This window comes from Dendrobates tinctorius, unplaced genomic scaffold (genome assembly GCF_039654945.1).
Source record: "Dendrobates tinctorius isolate UK_male_01 unplaced genomic scaffold, ASM3965494v1 ptg000089l, whole genome shotgun sequence".
NCBI lineage: Eukaryota > Metazoa > Chordata > Amphibia > Anura > Dendrobatidae > Dendrobates > Dendrobates tinctorius.
Genome location: NW_027361757.1, coordinates 15,920,850 through 15,938,841, shown reverse-complemented (window position 1 = coordinate 15,938,841; position 17,992 = coordinate 15,920,850). Strand labels below are relative to the sequence as shown.

Here is a 17,992-nt window from a genome sequence, read left to right as displayed (position 1 = left end):
AGATTCGCATCAGGGATGTGCAGCCGACAAATCTGCGCCAACTGTGTGATGCCATCATGTCAATATGGTCCAAAATCTCTGAGGAATGCTTCCAGCACCTTGTTGAATCTCTGCCACGAAGAATTGAGGCAGTTCTGAAGGCAAAAGGGGGTCCAACCCCTTACTAGCATGGTGTACCTAATAAAGTGGCCAGTGAGTGTATAAGTAAGTAAAAAAACAAATAAAATTAAATTTACTCTGCAAGATTATCGTTAACGAGCTTTCCTAGAAACACTTCAGATCGTGCAATTTTATAATGTCTGATCACCTATTGACCAAGCAGAATGCTCATCCATCACTTGAAATGATCTACACAAAGTATCATTGTTCTCGGCAGCACATAAACAGCACCTGCGCTGCCGAGAACAAGGGCAGCGTACGTGCACTAATCGATCTATTGCAGCCCGTTCAGTGCATATCTGAAGAGGGCACAGCCCGTGTAATAGGCCATAAAATGACCGGTGGTCGGCAGACATGTTGCTGATCATTGGTCGTTTAATGCAGTGTTAATGGACCATTACATGTAACGTTGACTACTGCACATAGCACCAGCATGTAACACGTCAGACCCTCGCGTTCGACATTCTTTTGTGCTATTTTTTTTGTGCAATTCCATCTAAGAGAACAGTGATAATGCGTTGCTTTTACAGGTCTGTAAATACGATTTTGTTGAAGTTCGCAGTATACTTAAGACAGATACGAAACTTCATGGAAGATATTGTGGATCCGAGAAACCAGAAGTGATCACATCGCAGGGAAATACTATCCGACTGGAATTTAAATCTGACAACACTGTGTCGAAAAAAGGATTTAAAGTGAACTTCTTCTCTGGTAATAAGACTGTTTTCATCTACCGTATTTTTCGCTTTATAAGACGCACTTTTGTTCCCCCAAATTTTGGGGGAAAGTAGGGGGTGCGTCTTATAATCCGAATATACGGGGGAGGGGGTGTATATATATATATATATATATATATATACTGCAGGGTCCAGGGGAGGTGGGGGCAGCTTTGGAGCGGTGCTGTGAGCTGGTAAAAGCTGCCGAAGGGAGCCTTTGATCTCCTGCTCCCGCTCATATAATATGCACTGCCGCTGTCCATCACCATGGTGCTGAAACCGCACTACGGTGACTGACTTGGGGAACGGCGCATATTATAGCTGCCTGCGCCCTCCTTTGATCGCACATGATCCCCTGTGTTAGATATCACCCCCCATGCTGCTGCCCATAGTAAAATAAAAAACTCTTTCCTTACCTCCTCCAGCGCTGATCTCCCGGTGTCTCTGCTGCCGCTGTCATCAGGCACGCAGAGATGATATCACTCTGCTGTGCTGATCACATGACCGGCTCTGAGAACCAGGAAGTGGAGGAGGAGCTCAACCACACTGAGGGAGACATGAGGAGGGACAGTGCTGAGAAGGTAAGGAAAGAGATTATTTTACTAAAAGCAGCAGCATGGAGGCGATATCTAACACAGGGTGATGTGTGCCAGCCACAGGGGGGCCAGTGTGCCAGCACAAGGGGGCTATATTCAATATAAGGTGGCCATATCCAGATTAAGGGGGCTAATTTTAGGATGGGGGGACTATGAGGGACATATACCCTATATGATTTGTTAGACGGACACTGGCATTATAAGACGGACCCCATTTATTAAAAAATTCTCTATTCCTTCACCACATTTGGGGGTGCGTCTTATAATCAGGTGCGTCTTATAAAGCGAAAAATACGGTATATCATGTACTTCATCGCTGGCTGTGGTTTAGAAACACATTCCCACTGGGAAACTTGTAAAATTGCTAAGCTCAGCTCCAACTGCTTTCCATTACAGATAAGGATGAGTGCTCTAAGGAGAATGGCGGCTGTCAGCATGAATGCGTCAATACATTAGGCAGCTATGTGTGCCAGTGCAAGAATGGCTACACGCTCCATGAAAATGGACACGACTGTAAAGAAGGTGAGACTGGCCAACTTACTTATACAGACGTTATCACTTTTATCATTAGATTGCATTTAAAAAGTCTCATAATTGGAATTTACTGACATAACGCGCTTCAGATTTCAGCAGTGTCTATGCAGCATGCAGTATTGACCCTGGAAATTGGCAAAGTTTTCCACTTTTAAAATGGTGGTCCCCAAATGATAGAAATTGTGTAACATAACGCAAACAGTACTCTCTCCCTATGTCCAGTGCCCATGTATCAACAAATAGAGCTGCTGAGCTCCGTAATTGGCTGCAGCTACAGATGCATCATCATCATGAGAAAGGAGCACAGATTTGGTGTTGGACCCAGGCAGGGTGATTATTATCATTTGGAGACCACTTTTTTAAAAGTGTAGAAAACCCCTTTAATCACCCACATTGCTGTTTTCAATCACGTTTTGCATACGGGAAGCAGAATGGAGTCTTACAAAAAGAAGTTATGAGGAGAATAGATTCATAGATCTCCTGTTTAAGAGTTATCCAATGGAGGAGTATAAAGTCTGTGTAATAAAACTTAATTATTACAGACTATTAAAACCTATTGTAAGAGAAAGACCCATCACCACATTTCGCACTGTCCTTAGTCGTAGCCAGTTAAACAGTGAGGTTACTCGGAGTCGGTGCTCCGGCCACATTCATGAAAAACAAGCTATTTTGGTGAGCCGGTGTATATTTTGAATATCAACAGGTTTGGCTGACGGTCTAATGTGCATGGGGTTGTTGGCCGACTGATTGTCGGGGAAGATCTTGATCAAGGATGTCCAAAATTGGATTGCCGATTATATTGTTCTCCCGGAGATAAGCTGCTGGCAGAGATGTCTTTTGGTGACTTCCTCATAGAGAACAGAGGAGCTCTGAGCTTAACGCTCCTGTAGATGGGAGAGTCAGTTGAGATGGCTGTCGGCTGAACGACAGCATCTTTAGTCTGACAGTCATCTAATGTGTATGCTGGCTTTAGTTCCAATTTTTACTGAAAATTGTATAAATTACCTGCACCACAAATGCATTGTTTCTACAAGACAGCGCTATGTCCTAACTTGTTTACCAGGCTTCAACAGAATTTAAACTTCAGTTATAGACCCAGATTTCTGACCAGTCAGGCCAATCTTACACATAGTAAAATTTGTCTCAGTTGGCCATATCCACCAGCCGATATTCTTGGCTTCCTCATCTGTTGCAATCATCCTAATATAAAACCTTGCTATTCCTTGTAATGGAATTATCTTACAGATATCTGTTTACACTGTACAATCATTGTGCTTGGCAGACACAGGAGCCCCTAAGGGCCCCACTTTCTAGCAAAAGTTGCCCCAAATTTCCGGGTTGTGGGATCCTGGCACACAGGGCATCCCTGTTTTTGCAGTGAAAGAGTGAGATCTCGTAAGCGCTTTTTCTTTGCACTAACTGAGCACTCTCTCATATTATACTAAGCGTACTTTCACCTACCTGAAATTACTCTAATGATGTTACCGTTCAATAACTGCTTAGTAAAGTATGGCGCAGCGCTTGGGTAGTTCAGAGAGCAGGAGCTCGCTGTTTCCTGTGAGAGCCGCCATGGAAGTTGTAGACTTCTGCTCTACATGCCGCAATCCTACAGCCCGATAGTTCAGGACAGTAGTCACACTTTTATGTGCTTTTGTTAACAGATGCTATTCAGAAAAGTCATTAATCCGGGGCTGCTCACTCTCTTATTTAACAAAAAGGGAAGCCCCAGATTGGTGGTACGTATTCGTTTAAGCAGTCAGATCAATTTTCTGACAGATGAGGCAGATTCCACTCAGGTCAAATGGGTATATAGTAAAGAGTATACTGGGAGGCAAAGAAAGCGCAATAGGGTCTTATCTGGGGGTTAGCAATGGTAAGTTCCACAAAAACTTTGCTCACCTGGTACAGTCATGTATTACATAAAAATATTAAAGCTTGGCAATAATTAGCTGCTGCAGATCCACCAGTAAAGCCAGTAATGCCAAGGGAAAGAGAGTGGTTCCTCTGTGCTGCTGGTGAAAATCCCCAGGAATGATCCAGGGGACTCAATAAATATGTTGTTTTTAATATTGTTAATATATTGTTTTTAAGTCCATCGACGTCTTCATCAGGATATAACTACAGGCATTGGTACAACTCTGGCAAAAATTAAGAGACCACTGCAAAATTTTCAGTTTGTCTGATTTTTCTCTTTATAGGTATATTTTTGAGTAAAATGTAAATTGCTGTTTTATTCTATAAACTACTGACATGTCTTCGAATTTCCAAGCACTAAATTTTGTATTTATTTTCAGAAAATGAGAAATGGTCAAAATAACAAAAAAATGCAGTGCTTGGAGACCTCAAATAATGCTAAGAAAACAAGTTCATAATCATTTAGAAACAACACTACTAATCTTTTAACTCAGGAAGAGTTCAGAAATCAATATTTTGTGGAATAACCATGATTTTTAATCACAGCTTTCATGCATCTTGGCATGCTTTCCACCAGTCTTTCACTCTGCATTTGGGTGACCTTATGCCTCTCCTGGTGCAAAAATGTAAGCAGTTCTTGTTTGTTTGATGGCTTGTGACTATCCATCTTCCTCTTGATTACATGCCAGAGGTTTTCAATGTGGTTTAGGTCTGGAGATTGGGCTGTCCATGACAGGAATTTGACGTGGTGGTCTTTCATCTGCACATTGATCGACCTACCATATATACTCGTGTATAAGCCGAGATTTTCAGTCCATTTTTTTGGGCTGAAAGTCCCCCTCTCGGCTTATACATGTGTCATATACCTGGGGGTCGGCGGGGGAGGGGGAGCGGGGGTGACAGAGATCATACTTACCTCCCCTGGCGTGGTCTCTACAGCCCCCTGCTTCTCCACGGTTTCCCTTCCTGTCTTCAGCGGTCACATGGTACCGCTCATTAAACTCATGAATATGCGCATATTCATGAGTGTAATGAGCGGTACCACGTGACCGCTGAAGGCAGGAAGGGAGACCATGGAGAAGCGGTGCTGCCGCTGCAGAGACCGCGCCAGGGGAGGTAAGTATAGCTATATTCACCTGTCCTCCCGTCCATCGCTGCTCACCACTGTCTGCTGCATCCTCTGTGACGTTAAGGCAGCAGGAGGCGCGGTGACGTGGTTAGTGCGTGCCGTGCCCTCTGCTGCCTGAACGTCACTGACAGACGACATGGCAAACAGCGGTGAACAGCGATGGCCCCAGACAGGTGAGGTCCTGAGCAGGAGAGGTGAGTATGGCATTTTTTTTTGCAGCAGCAGCATATGGGGGCATAATATATGGGGCATATTCTATGGAGCAGCATATGGGGGCATATCCTATGGGGCAGCATATGGGGGCATATTCTATGGAGCAGCATATTGGGGCATATCCTATGGGGCAGCATATGGGGGCATAGTCGGTGGGGCAGCATATAGGGGCATATTCTATGGAGCATCATATGGGAGCATATTCTATGGGGCAGCATATGGGGGCATATTCTATGGAGCAGCCTATGGGGGCATATCCTATGGGGCAGCCTATGGGGGCATATCCTATGGAGCAGCATATGGGGGCATATTCTATGGAGCAGCATATGGGGGAATATCCTATGGGGCAGCATATGGGGGCATAGTCTATGAGGTAGCATATGGGGGAATAGTCTGTGGGGCAGCATATCGGGGCATAGTCTGTGGGGCAGCATATGGGGGCATAGTCTATGGGGCAGCATATGGGGCATATCCTATGGAGCAGCATATGGGGGCATATTCTATGAAGCAGCATATGGGGGCATATCCTATGGGGCAGCATAGTCTATGGGGCAGCATATGGGGGCATAGTCTATGGGGCGACATATGGGGACATAGTCTGTGGGGCAGCATATGGGGGCATATTCTATGGGGCAGCATATGGGGGCATATTCTATGGGGCAGCATATGGAGGCATATTCTATGGAGCAGCATATGGGGGCATATTCTATGGGGCAGCATATGGGGCATATTCTATGGGGCAGCATATGGGGGCATAGTCTATGGATCATCTTATGGGGGCATAATCTATGGAGCATTTTATGGGGGCATAATCTATGGAGCATCTTATGGGGGCATAATCTATGGAGGATCTTATGGGGAATAATCTATGGAGCATTTTATGGGGGAATAATCTATGGAGCATCGTATGGAGCATCTTATGCTGGCATAATCTATGGACCATCTTATGGAGTCATAACCTTTATGGAGCATTATATGGGACATATTATTCTATGGAGCATCTTGTGGGGGCATTATTAACCTTTGTTCAGCATTACATGGGGTGTATTTTGTATGGAGCATCTTATGGGGCCATCATGAAATGTTTGGAGCATTATATGGGGCTCATGATTCAATATGGATATTCAAAAACATTTAACCTACTGATGTCTCAATTAATTTTACTTTTATTGGTATCTATTTTTATCTTTGAAATCTACCAGTAGCTGCTGCATTTTCCACCCTAGGCTTATACGCGAGTCAATACGTTTTCCCAGTTTTTTGTGGCAAAATTAGGGGGATCGGCTTATACACAGGTTGTCTTATACACGAGTATATATGGTAGTTGTGTGGCATAGTGCATTGTCCTGCTGGAAAAACCAGTCCTCAGAGTTGGGGAACATTGCCTGAACAGAAGGAATCAACTGTTTTTCTAGGATAACCTAGTATGCTTCATGATTCATACATCCTTTGCCAAGATTAACCTGCCCAATTCCAGCCTTGCTGAAGCATCCCCAGATCATCACCGATCCTGCACCAAATTCCATAGGGGGTGAAAGACACTGTGGCTTCTTAGCCTCTCCAGGTCTCCATCTAACCATTAGATGACCAGGTGTTGGGCAAAGCTGAAAATTAGACTCATCAGAGAAGATTACCTTACTCCAGTCCTCTACGGTTCAATCGTTATGGCCTATGGCAAACTTCAGCCTGGCTCTCCTTTGCTTCTCATTGATGAAAGGCTGTTTTCTAGCTTTACATGACTTGAGCCCTGACTCTAGGAGCTTGTTACAAACTATTCTTGCCGTGCCCTTCACCCCAGCTGCCATTTGCCATTCCTTTTGTAGGTCACTTGATGTCATTCTGTGGTTGCTCAGTGATATTCTAATAAGATGATGGTCATCCCGGTCAGTGGAGAGTCGTTTTCATCCTTTGCCAGTCTGTAGCTTTGTTGTCCCCAATGTCAGCTGCTTGTCCTTGTTGTAATGGACTGCCGTCTTAGAACTTCTAAGGATGGAGGCAACATGACGCTCACTGTATCCCTCTGCTAGTAAAGCCAGAATTGATCCCTTCTTTTCCTCACTCAAGACTTTTCTTATCAACTCCTTTGGCATAGTTAAAAGTTATTTTTCATTCCTATTACTTTTGGGATATTACTAGCACTTGTTTTGCCATCCAGCTTGTCCTATTGCAAGAGGATTGTGAACACCACAGCAGTGTTTTTTTTTATACTGTCCTTCGTTAAATAAGATTTGGTTCAGGCGATCACCTATTCAGAAGCACATTAAGTAGAATGAGGTGTACTCTGGTTGGAATTCAACTGACACTGGAATGGAATGGCTGTCAGACATGTAGAGAAGCTGATTTTTTAAAACTATGCAGTGGTCTCTTAATTTTTGCCAGATCTTTATATACACATTCTAACATCAGTCTGATGGGACAGGTATTAGTTTAATATCTGTACATGTATGTTTAAAGGTACCATTACTTTCTTTAAAAGTAAAGCGGGCCATACACATAGAGTGACAATCTTTTGGCCAGCAGCCATCTCAGTGGACTCTCCCATATACAGGAACTCGAGCTTGCTCGAACGCTCCTGTTTTCTCTATGAGATAGTAGGAAAATTATTTCCGGGAGAAGTACATGATATTTGTATATTTGAGAGTTGCGTCAATTGGAGAGTCACCCCAACAAAACATGGGGTAATAGGAGTTGTGCATGAGAACTCTAAAATAGGAATGTATTTTGATTATACCTGAATAATTGAACAAGAGATGCCACCAATTTTAGATCATAGGGCATTTGGAGAAGGGTTGTGGTCATGGACCATCTCGTTTTAATGTGTTTTTTTTATTTTTCATAATGATATTCTATTTCTATTTTTACAATTTGTAACTCTTCAACAATTTACATCTAGCTGGTTGTGAAAACAAATTTGTAAGTGCAGAAGGAACAGTTTCAAGCCCCAACTACCCTGATAAGTACCCAAGTCGTAAAGAATGCACCTGGGAGATCTCTACTACAGATGGTCACAGAGTTAAACTTGTAAGTACAAGTCCTGAGCAGCATTTATTGATGTAGTTTTATATATTTTTTTTAGTTTGAAAATGTTTTAAAGTTGACCCTTCTGAAGCTGATGTTTGCCATTATTGGGTGTATTATAAGAAATCTTAAAGAGTATGGCTGAATGTTCTGCTCTTTGGAGTACAAATCGTTGAAACAAGTGATGTATATTGCAATCTTTGAGCATGCAAAAAATAAAAAGAGGGGGAGCGCACTAAGGCGGTAAATGAGGGACACCAGCGTGTTTAACAAAGGTAATCCACTCACCTGATGTGGTTGTGAAGGGTCGCAACCACCTAAGGAAGTTTTGGCCACTGCAGAGCATATGATATTATCTCAAGGAACCCATTTTAGGTAGTCGTTCAGTAGTGGATAACACTTGTTCAGTCAATTCAGGACCTTGTATAACATTAAAACTGTGTATACTCACTTCCTGCATTGGCGCCCTCTTCCACTGATGTTGGTGGCAGGTGACTTGCTGTGTAAGTGCAGGCTGCTGGCTTTATTATTTGGTCAGACCTGATGTCTAATCTGACACAATATTGATGAGCTGCATCTGAGGCCTGCAAATGACACAATAATATATCACGTCATTCCCTAGGAACAGTGGCGCCGGCGTTGGATCGGTACTATTTTGGGAAGTTGAGTATACACTGTTTTTATTTTAATTGAGGCCTTGAATTGATTAAACTAAAAATATTTAACTTGTATGGATTTTAATAAATGTCTCTTTTAACCCATTGTTACAAAGTGACAACCTAAATAAGCTGAAAACCAGAAAGTGCAAACTTTACAATTTTTTGTCTTCTTATTGCTTTAATTTGCCTTTTATTAACCCCTTCGTGACCTGGCCAATTTTTTAAATTCTGACCAATGTCACTTTATGTGGTCATAACTCTGGAATGCTTCATCAAATCCCAGTGATTTTGAGACTGTTTTTTCGTGGCACATTTTAATTTATGATAGTGGTAAATACATTATAATTTATGATAGTGGTAAATTTAGATTGATATATTTTGTGTTTATTTATAAGAAATATCAGAAACTTGACAAAAATGTAAAAAAAATTGCAATTTTCAAACTTTGAATGATAATCCCTTTAATCCAGATAGTCATACCACACAAAAACATTAATAAATACCATTTCCCACATGTCTGCTTTACATCAGCACCATTTTTAAAACGCTATTTTATTTTGTTAGCCTTTTTGGAGGTTTAAAAATGTAGCAGTAATTTTTTCATTTTTTCAAGGAAATTTACAATATGTATTTTTTTTTGTGGGACCTATCCAAGTTTGAAGTGACTTTAGGGGTGCTATATATTGGAAAACCCCAAACATGATACCATTTTAAAAACTGCAAACCCTGACATATTGAAAACTGCTGTCAGGTAGTTTATTAACCCTTCAGGTGATTTTCAGGAATTAATGCAAAGTGGTATAGCCGGAATGAAAAAATGTTTGTTTACCACCTAAATGTCGCTGACTTCTGAACTGACCGCTATAGCTGGGAGACTCTAAGGCCGCTATTTGGCCATGAAATGCTATGGCAAACATCAGGACCACACAATCATGATCTCGGTTTGTCAATTAGATTAAAGTGCAAGCCCCCACAATCTATTAACCATTTATTGGATGTAGTCATTTTTTACAGTAGCAACTAAGGGGTTAAACAGATATGGATGGTGCCAACACTGATCATTCCTGATAGAGCAAGTTGTCAGATATAGTGGACAGCCGACAGCTGCTGGATTGTCACCTGTGTGGGGATGATATTCCCTTATATCTCAGGTCATGAAATATAAGTATTGGCTGTCATGAAGGGGTTAAGCAATGGCCTTCTAGATGTAGTTGAGCGGAGTGTTGGGCACCAAGTAGTAATTTTTTTTTAAAACTATGTAAATTGTATAGGTATATGCAATAGGCGCTTTAGATTTGTCTTTTTAGAAGAATGAGTGACATATTGGAAATAGGATTACCTATTATTCTGTTCACAGTGGACTGCAACATGTGAGGGACAGCCAAATACTGTATGCATGCCTCCAATTTTCTTTCGGACTGATCTTATGATATATATACGGTTCAGGGTGATGGATGCGAGCAAGCAACTTATGATGCATGCTGTCCTAGGATCTCACTATCCCTGCCCTCTACTTATCCAATTCTGTATGTTAGTGTCCAGATAGCCTCTTTACAGAGAACAAGGTCTACAGTGTCACCTTCAATGGAGCACTACGCCAATATGGACTCTTTAAGGAGCCTTGTTACATGACTTAGGATACAAAACCAAGCCAGTACCTCTGATTGTATACATCTGTTTCAGGGTTCCTGCTCCTCATTAGTGAATAGTTGGATATTTGGTTGACTGAGTGAGAGGCCTACAGTGAGGCTATAGGTAGTAAATTTTCTTCTTTAGATGACCACATGCATATGGTGACTAATAGGCTATATGTCATGTTCCTTGAGAAATAAGATATGCAAATAGCCTTTTAAACAGACAAAGAGAAAAGGGTGCCACCTATTGGGAGTACTAAACCTATAATTCAGTATTGATTCTTCCAAAAGGAGATTCTGGTTTGTCTTTATATCCAAAGTTGTTTGACAAGGCTTTTTAAAGGGTTGATATTTACTTTCTGGATTGCCGCTTCCAGGAGGCGGCACTTGAGACCCTGTTCCCTTCCTCTGTGAAGAGGCTATTTGCATATTTTATTTCCCAGGGAGCAGTGCATGCCCTATTCTTCCTAGACCGGCTTGGCGGTCTCCTTAAGGAGACACATTGCCACACTGTGCACAGAGAGAAGTTGGTATATCAAGAAAGAATTGGCTAGAGAGTCTTTCAGAGAAGAATGAAATCAAAATTGATTACACCAATCTTGAGAAGACAAGGGACCAACAGACTGTTCTTGTTCTTATAAATCCCACAGTGCAAACCTTCATTCTTGATACCCTGGATGTTGCATATACATTTCTCTGTACAATAAGGACTGACATGACTTTAGTTCCAATAGTCACGTAATTTTACTTCCAAATAATTTTTACATTTCTAGGTGTTTAATGACTTTGAAATTGAATTGCACCAGGAGTGTGCCTACGATCACCTTGAGCTGTACGATGGGCCAAACAGCAAGTCCCCAATTCTAGGCCGCTTTTGTGGCGGCAGTAAACCTGAACCTATTCTTGCATCCACAAATCATATGTTTCTGCGCTTTTATTCTGATGCTTCAGTGCAGAGGAAAGGATTTCAAGCCAAGTACAGCACAGGTATGTGGTTACATATAATGGATGTGTGTTGTATTGAGCTGCGAAGAATGGAGTAACCGTTGAGTCACAGGCATCAGGGCTGTAGTATGGTATACAAGCACCATTTTTACAGACTTGTAATGTGACACTTAAAATGATGGAATTATCTATCTATTTATAGAAGTGGAATTCTATTCTGCTATCATTGCCTTTTTGGGAGAATATTCCTGTAATATGGTACTATAAGAAAGCACCATAGGGCCTAGCGCTACGTAGTACAAAGCCGCAGGGACTTGTGTCGCTGTCTAGTCTTTGCTGTATACATTTGCCTTCCATTAGAATTAGGGATTGTCCAAAAACAAAAAGTAATACAAGTTGGAATTGTCAAAAGCGGACAACCTCTTTAAATGAATAGTTGGAGACTGGGTATTTCTAAGGCTCTGATTACACAGACCACCTGGCAGTGGTCGCACATCGGTGGTCATTTCAGTGACTTTTTACATGGGTCAAAGTACTGGATTACTCAGTGCGCATAGTCCTGTTTACACTGTCAATGCACCGCAGAGAACAATTCTCATTTATGCTGCATAAAAGATCATTTCACCCGACGCACAAGCGTTTTGCTTTTTCATTAGGCGATCGGTAGCTTATTTACACTGCAAAATAATCATGAAATGAGCAGTTTTAACACTTGTTTACTGTTTAGTTTTTATTTTGCAGAGTAAATGTCATTTAAAGGTTCCTAAATGAGTGGCGTTACATTGGTTTGCAGATTCCTCTTTGACAATCTTCTTACCTATGTTTTTTTTTAGTCCATGGTGCATCTAACATACAAATAGGCAGTTTGGCTGAGTATATATGTAAAGCTGTACATGTCTTATGAAAGTAATCTTATAAAGTTATCTTATAAAGATTAAGTTAAATAAAAGACCAAAAAATGTATTTGTGGTGATGTGTTGTCTAGAACATTATGAACTTTTTGTGAAAGGGTTGTCCCCTACCAGGGCAACTCCTTCTTGATCAAAATGTTTGGCCCCATATAATAATAAAGCTTATACTCGCCTCACGTGCCGGCAACGTTCCTGCGGTGTTGGCACTCACTCTCCAGGGCCTCTCGTGTGCTTGTTGTGACATGTGACCCTGGTGCCTAGTCACCACTGGCGTCACTGTTTCTACCTTTGGACAAATTGAGCATGAAGTGGAAGTCTGATCCTCTGACTTACTCTTCATGCTCAACTCAGCAGGAGGCAGTGACCCCAGCGCTGACTGGGCGGAGGGCACCACATGTCACAACAACAGCACTGGAGCCCCGAGGAGAGCAAGTGTCGACACCGCGGGAATGGCGCCAGCACAGGAGGTACATATAAGCTTTATTATTTTACGGAGGCCAAGCGAGGGGTATTGGTATCAAACAAAATAATCCAAGGAAATCCAAATTCATGTATTGAACATATATTCCCTCTAAAAGGAGACTTTAATAATTATATCATTTAAAAAAACACCTACCCAGTGTAAAAAACGGTAGTATACCAAATGATACAAAACCAATAACAATAAACCAAGCAAACTTGCCTGTAAAGACCCTACAATAAACCTATTCTTAACCCCTTCCTGACTGTGGAGGTTGCCACCCTAAGAAACAATTTTTTTCCACTCAATGTGGACTGTCCCTCACTCCCCTATGATTGCCCTATCAAATATAGGTGGGAAAACAAGATAGTAAAGGGTAGAAATGAAACAGATAGACATGTGAAGTATCATCATGGCATCCGGCATCTGTACTATCCTGTTTACCTCCTCACTACAAGCGAAGGGGTATGAGAGTTAGAGTGATCAATGAGTGGAACAGGCTGCCACAAGAAGTGGTGAGTTCTCCTTCAATGGAAGTCTTCAAACAGAGGCTGGACAGATATCTGACTGGGATGATTTAGCGAATCCTGCTTTGAGCAGGGGGTTGGACCAGATGGCCCAGGAGGTCCCTTCCAACTCTACGATTCTATGATTCTATGATTCTATGACAAGAAGTTGTCCAACTTCTCTATGTCAGGTTAGAAGGGACCAACACACGGAAGGTAGATATTCTGAATGTCGAACAGACCATTTTCTATTCTATACAAATTAATAACTCTGTGTAAGTTGTAATAATGACAAACCATTTTTTCATATTTTGTTCTGTTCTTTAGAATGCGGAGGACGATTGAAAGCCGAAGTTCAGACAAAAGATCTCTATTCACATGCCCAGTATGGTGATAATAATTACCCAGTGCAAGCCAATTGTGATTGGGTCATTGTAGCAGAAGATGGCTATGGAGTAGAATTAATATTTGAGACATTTGAAATGGAAGATGAATCAGACTGTGGTTATGACTACATGGAGATATATGATGGCTATGACAGTACTGCTCCACGACTAGCTAGATACTGTGGCTCTGGGGTAAGTTTTCCTCTTTTTTTTTATTATGTAAAGCATTCTGATCACTCTCATCTTAGATTAGCGTATATGAAAGTGCACAGGCCATAACTCAAACTGCAGACCGTACAACCTAATGTTGTGCTCCGAATTGATGAAACAGATTATGATCTTTTGGATCTTTTTTATGTGCTATTTGCTTTACTTTTCTTTGAAACCTTAAGAAACAAATAAGATAGACTGTTCATATTGGCCCTGTTTCATCAAAGCAATTACGCCAAAATTCTGGTGTAAATTAATTTGAAACATTTCAAAATTTTTGCTTAAAGCGCAATTTCACAAAAAATTGCAACTTTGGCATTTTCAGGCCAGTTCTGGCCTTTTTGGAGGGACGTGACGACGTACACTCCACAAATTCATGACTGGTCTGCCATACACTAGAAATCTTACTCCAGTCGCTAACTAGAGTAAAATTTGTGGCGAGGTGCAAGCAAACTTTCAGATGCACATGATTCAAGAAGCATGTAACTCTTATTGAATCAGGCGCTTCTGATTCCAGCATGCCTTTGTACACAACACCGGTCTCAATGCATTGGAGCTATTATTCTTGGGCCACTTAGATTTTTATATAATGCTCAGTACTCGAATTTTCCCAGAACAGTAGTTCGCACCACGTATTCAGGCGTTTACAGATCTGACCCATTCATTTCTTTGGCTACAATAAGATGGACTTTGTCGCTAGCAATCAGAACAAGTTGTATTTTTTTTTTCTATAATTCTTTAGTTAGAAGAATCAGATAGGAAGACGACACCACCATTGCATTAAAGGGGTTGTCTGGTCCAAATCGATAAGTATGTGTGACTGCAGACTTATGAATCCCCCCAGCACACGCACTATGTACTGGGGGGATTCGCAGGTTTCAGACCCATTACCAGAGGATATGTATGGTTTATATATAGTCCCGGCCAGTGGGCACAGCCTCGCTCTCCATACACTTGTATTGAGCAAGGCGTCACCCTCTAGTCTGTCACGCCCACTGGATGGCCGCTTCAATATGCCGGGCTTGGCATTGCTCTATACATACAAGTGTATGGAGCGAGGCCATGTTCACTAAACGGGCTCTGGCCTGCAGTATGTACAGTTGGGGAAATAAGTATTTGATCCCTTGCTGATTTTGTAAGTTTGACCACTGACAAAGACATGAACAGTCTATAATTTTAAGGGTAGGTTAATATTAACATTGAGAGATACGTAGAATATCAAAAATAAAATCCAGAAAATCACATTGTATAAATTATATAAATGTATTTGCATTTTGCAGTGAGAAATAAGTATTTGATCCCTCTGGCAAACAAGACTTAATACTTGGTGGCAAAATCCTTGTAGGCAAGCACAGCAGTCAGATGTTTTTTGTAGCTGATGAGGTTTGCGCACATGTCAGGAGGAATTTTGGTCCACTCCACTTTGTAGATCATCTCTAAATCATTAAGATTTTGAGGCTATCGCTTGGCAACTTTTCACTCTATGACCTTTCTTTTTGAGCCACTCCTTTGTTGCCTTGGCTGTATGTTCTGAGTCATTGTCTTGCAGGAAGAACCAGCCACAACCCATTTTTAATGTCTTGGAGGAGGGAAGGAGGTTGTCACTCAGGATTTTATGGTACATGGCTCCATCCATTCTCCCATTGATGCAGTGATGTAGTCCTGTGCCCTTAGCAAAGAAACACCCCCAAAACATAATGTTTCCACCTCCATGCTTAATAGTGGGGACGGTGATCTTTGGGTTATAGGCAGCATTTCTCTTCCTCCAAACACGGCGAGTTGAGTTAATGCCAAATACCTCAATTTTCGTCTCACCTGACCACAGCGCCTAATCATCCAGGTGTTCATTGGCAAACTTCAGACGGGCCTGCACATGTTCCGTCTTGAGCAGGAGGACCTTGCGGGCACTGCAGGATTTTAAACCTTTACGGCGTAATGTGTCACCAATGGTTTTCTTGGTGACTGTGGTCCCAGCTGCCTTGAGATCACTAACAAGTTCCCCCTTGTAGTTTTAGGCTGATTTCTCACCTTCCTCATGATCAAGGATACCCCGCGAGGTGAGATTTTGCATGGTGCCCCAGATTGATGTCGATTGACAGTCATTTTGTATTTCTTCCATTTTCTTACTATTGCACCAACAGTTGTCTCCTCACCCAGCATCTTACTTATAGTTTTGTAGCCCATTCCAGCTTTGTGCAGGTCTATGATCTTGTCCCTGACATCCTTAGAAAGCTATTTGGTCTTGCCCACATTGTAGAGGTTAGAGTCTGACTGATTAATTGAGTCTGTGGACAGGAGTCTTTTATAAAGGTGACTATGAAAGACAGGTGTCTTTAATGCAGGTAACGAGTTGATCAGGAGTGTCTAAATGGTGTGTAGGAGCCAGAACTTTTAATGATTCGCAGGGGATTAAATACTTGGCCCCCTTCTCTTCTCTCTCTACACAGCCCCAATTGGACAGACCATCAGCAGATTTGGATTTCAGTACTATCTTTATGCTGATGACACACAACGTACCCCCGCTGTACTAGGTAACCCCAGTGACTGTCTGTCCACAGTCTCCAACATCATGTCTGCTCTCTATCTGAAACTCAACCTTTCCAAAAATGAACTTCTGCTCCCGCCGTCTACTAGCCTCCCTGAATCTAACATTTCCCTCTCTGTGGGTGGCCCCATAATTACACCCCGGCAGCAGGTGCGCTGTCTGGGTGTTATGTTTGACACCAATCTCTCCTTCACCTCTTCAAAAACCAGGGGAAGAGTCTTGAGGAGATCATTTGCATATTCCCAGTGCCTTCTGGGATAAGTGAAGAGTCTCCGCGAGCTCAACGATCACTGGGTTTTGGCGGTTGCAGCTGAAAAGAGGAAATCGGTAAACCAGGGGAAGAGTCTTGAGGAGATCATTTGCATATTCCCAGTGCCTTCTGGGATAAGTGAAGAGTCTCCGCGAGCTCAACGATCACTGGGTTTTGGCGGTTGCAGCTGAAAAGAGGAAATCGGAAAACCAGGGGAAGAGTCTTGAGGAGATCATTTGCATATTCCCAGTGCCTTCTGGGATAAGTGAAGAGTCTCCGCGAGCTCAACGATCACTGGGTTTTGGCAGTTGCAGCTGAAAAGAGGAAATCGGAAAACCAGGGGAAGAGTCTTGAGGAGATCATTTGCATATTCCCAGTGCCTTCTGGGATAAGTGAAGAGTCTCCGCGAGCTCAACGATCACTGGGTTTTGGCGGTTGCAGCTGAAAAGAGGAAATCGGAAAACCAGGGGAAGAGTCTTGAGGAGATCATTTGCATATTCCCAGTGCCTTCTGGGATAAGTGAAGAGTCTCCGCGAGCTCAACGATCACTGGGTTTTGGCGGTTGCAGCTGAAAAGAGGAAATCGGAAAACCAGGGGAAGAGTCTTGAGGAGATCATTTGCATATTCCCAGTGCCTTCTGGGATAAGTGAAGAGTCTCCGCGAGCTCAACGATCACTGGGTTGCAGCTGAAAAGAGGAAATCGGAAAAACCGCGCGCCTATCGGTGCGCGAAATTTGGCTCATCTTTCATCGTTGTTAAGAAATCTCAAGATGGAAGAGGCCAGGAGCCATTTGGTGAGCTGCATTTCTTGCTACATGTTCACAGATTTACCAGTGGAAAAGCCAAACTTCACATGCCACAAATGCAAGCTTGTGTCCCTGTTGGAGGAAAAGTTGCAAAATCTCGAAGAGAGGTTAGCTACGTTGAAGATCATTAAGGAAGGTGAAGAGTTCTTGGACAGAGCAGAATTATCTCTTCATGTTACAGAAAGAGAAGAAATTCGAAGTACACCTGAAGAAACAGAGGAATGGAGACATGTGACCCAGAGAAGCAGGAGGATCAGGAGGCAGTCAGCACCCATACTGCTCAGAAACCAGTACCAGGCTCTCACGCAGGAAAACGATGAAGAAATACATCAGGATAAGACTTTGCCAACAAACAGCAACCTTGTACGCCTTCAGAGTCCTCCTGGATGGAGAAAGAAAAA

At 42.3% G+C, this 17,992-nt stretch overlaps 1 protein-coding gene across 1 annotated transcript in view; it reads left to right on the top strand.

Annotated features, from left to right (window-relative positions):
• The window catches only part of TLL2 (tolloid like 2), a 337,545-nt gene that overhangs the window by 312,760 nt on the left and 6,793 nt on the right, over window positions 1–17,992 (top strand). Inside the window, exons 16-20 of the mRNA XM_073585855.1 lie at window positions 690–870; window positions 1,868–1,993; window positions 8,155–8,282; window positions 11,346–11,559; window positions 13,722–13,972. Of these exons, the coding sequence (XP_073441956.1) occupies window positions 690–870; window positions 1,868–1,993; window positions 8,155–8,282; window positions 11,346–11,559; window positions 13,722–13,972 (900 nt within the window). The remainder of the gene's footprint in view (window positions 1–689; window positions 871–1,867; window positions 1,994–8,154; window positions 8,283–11,345; window positions 11,560–13,721; window positions 13,973–17,992) is intronic.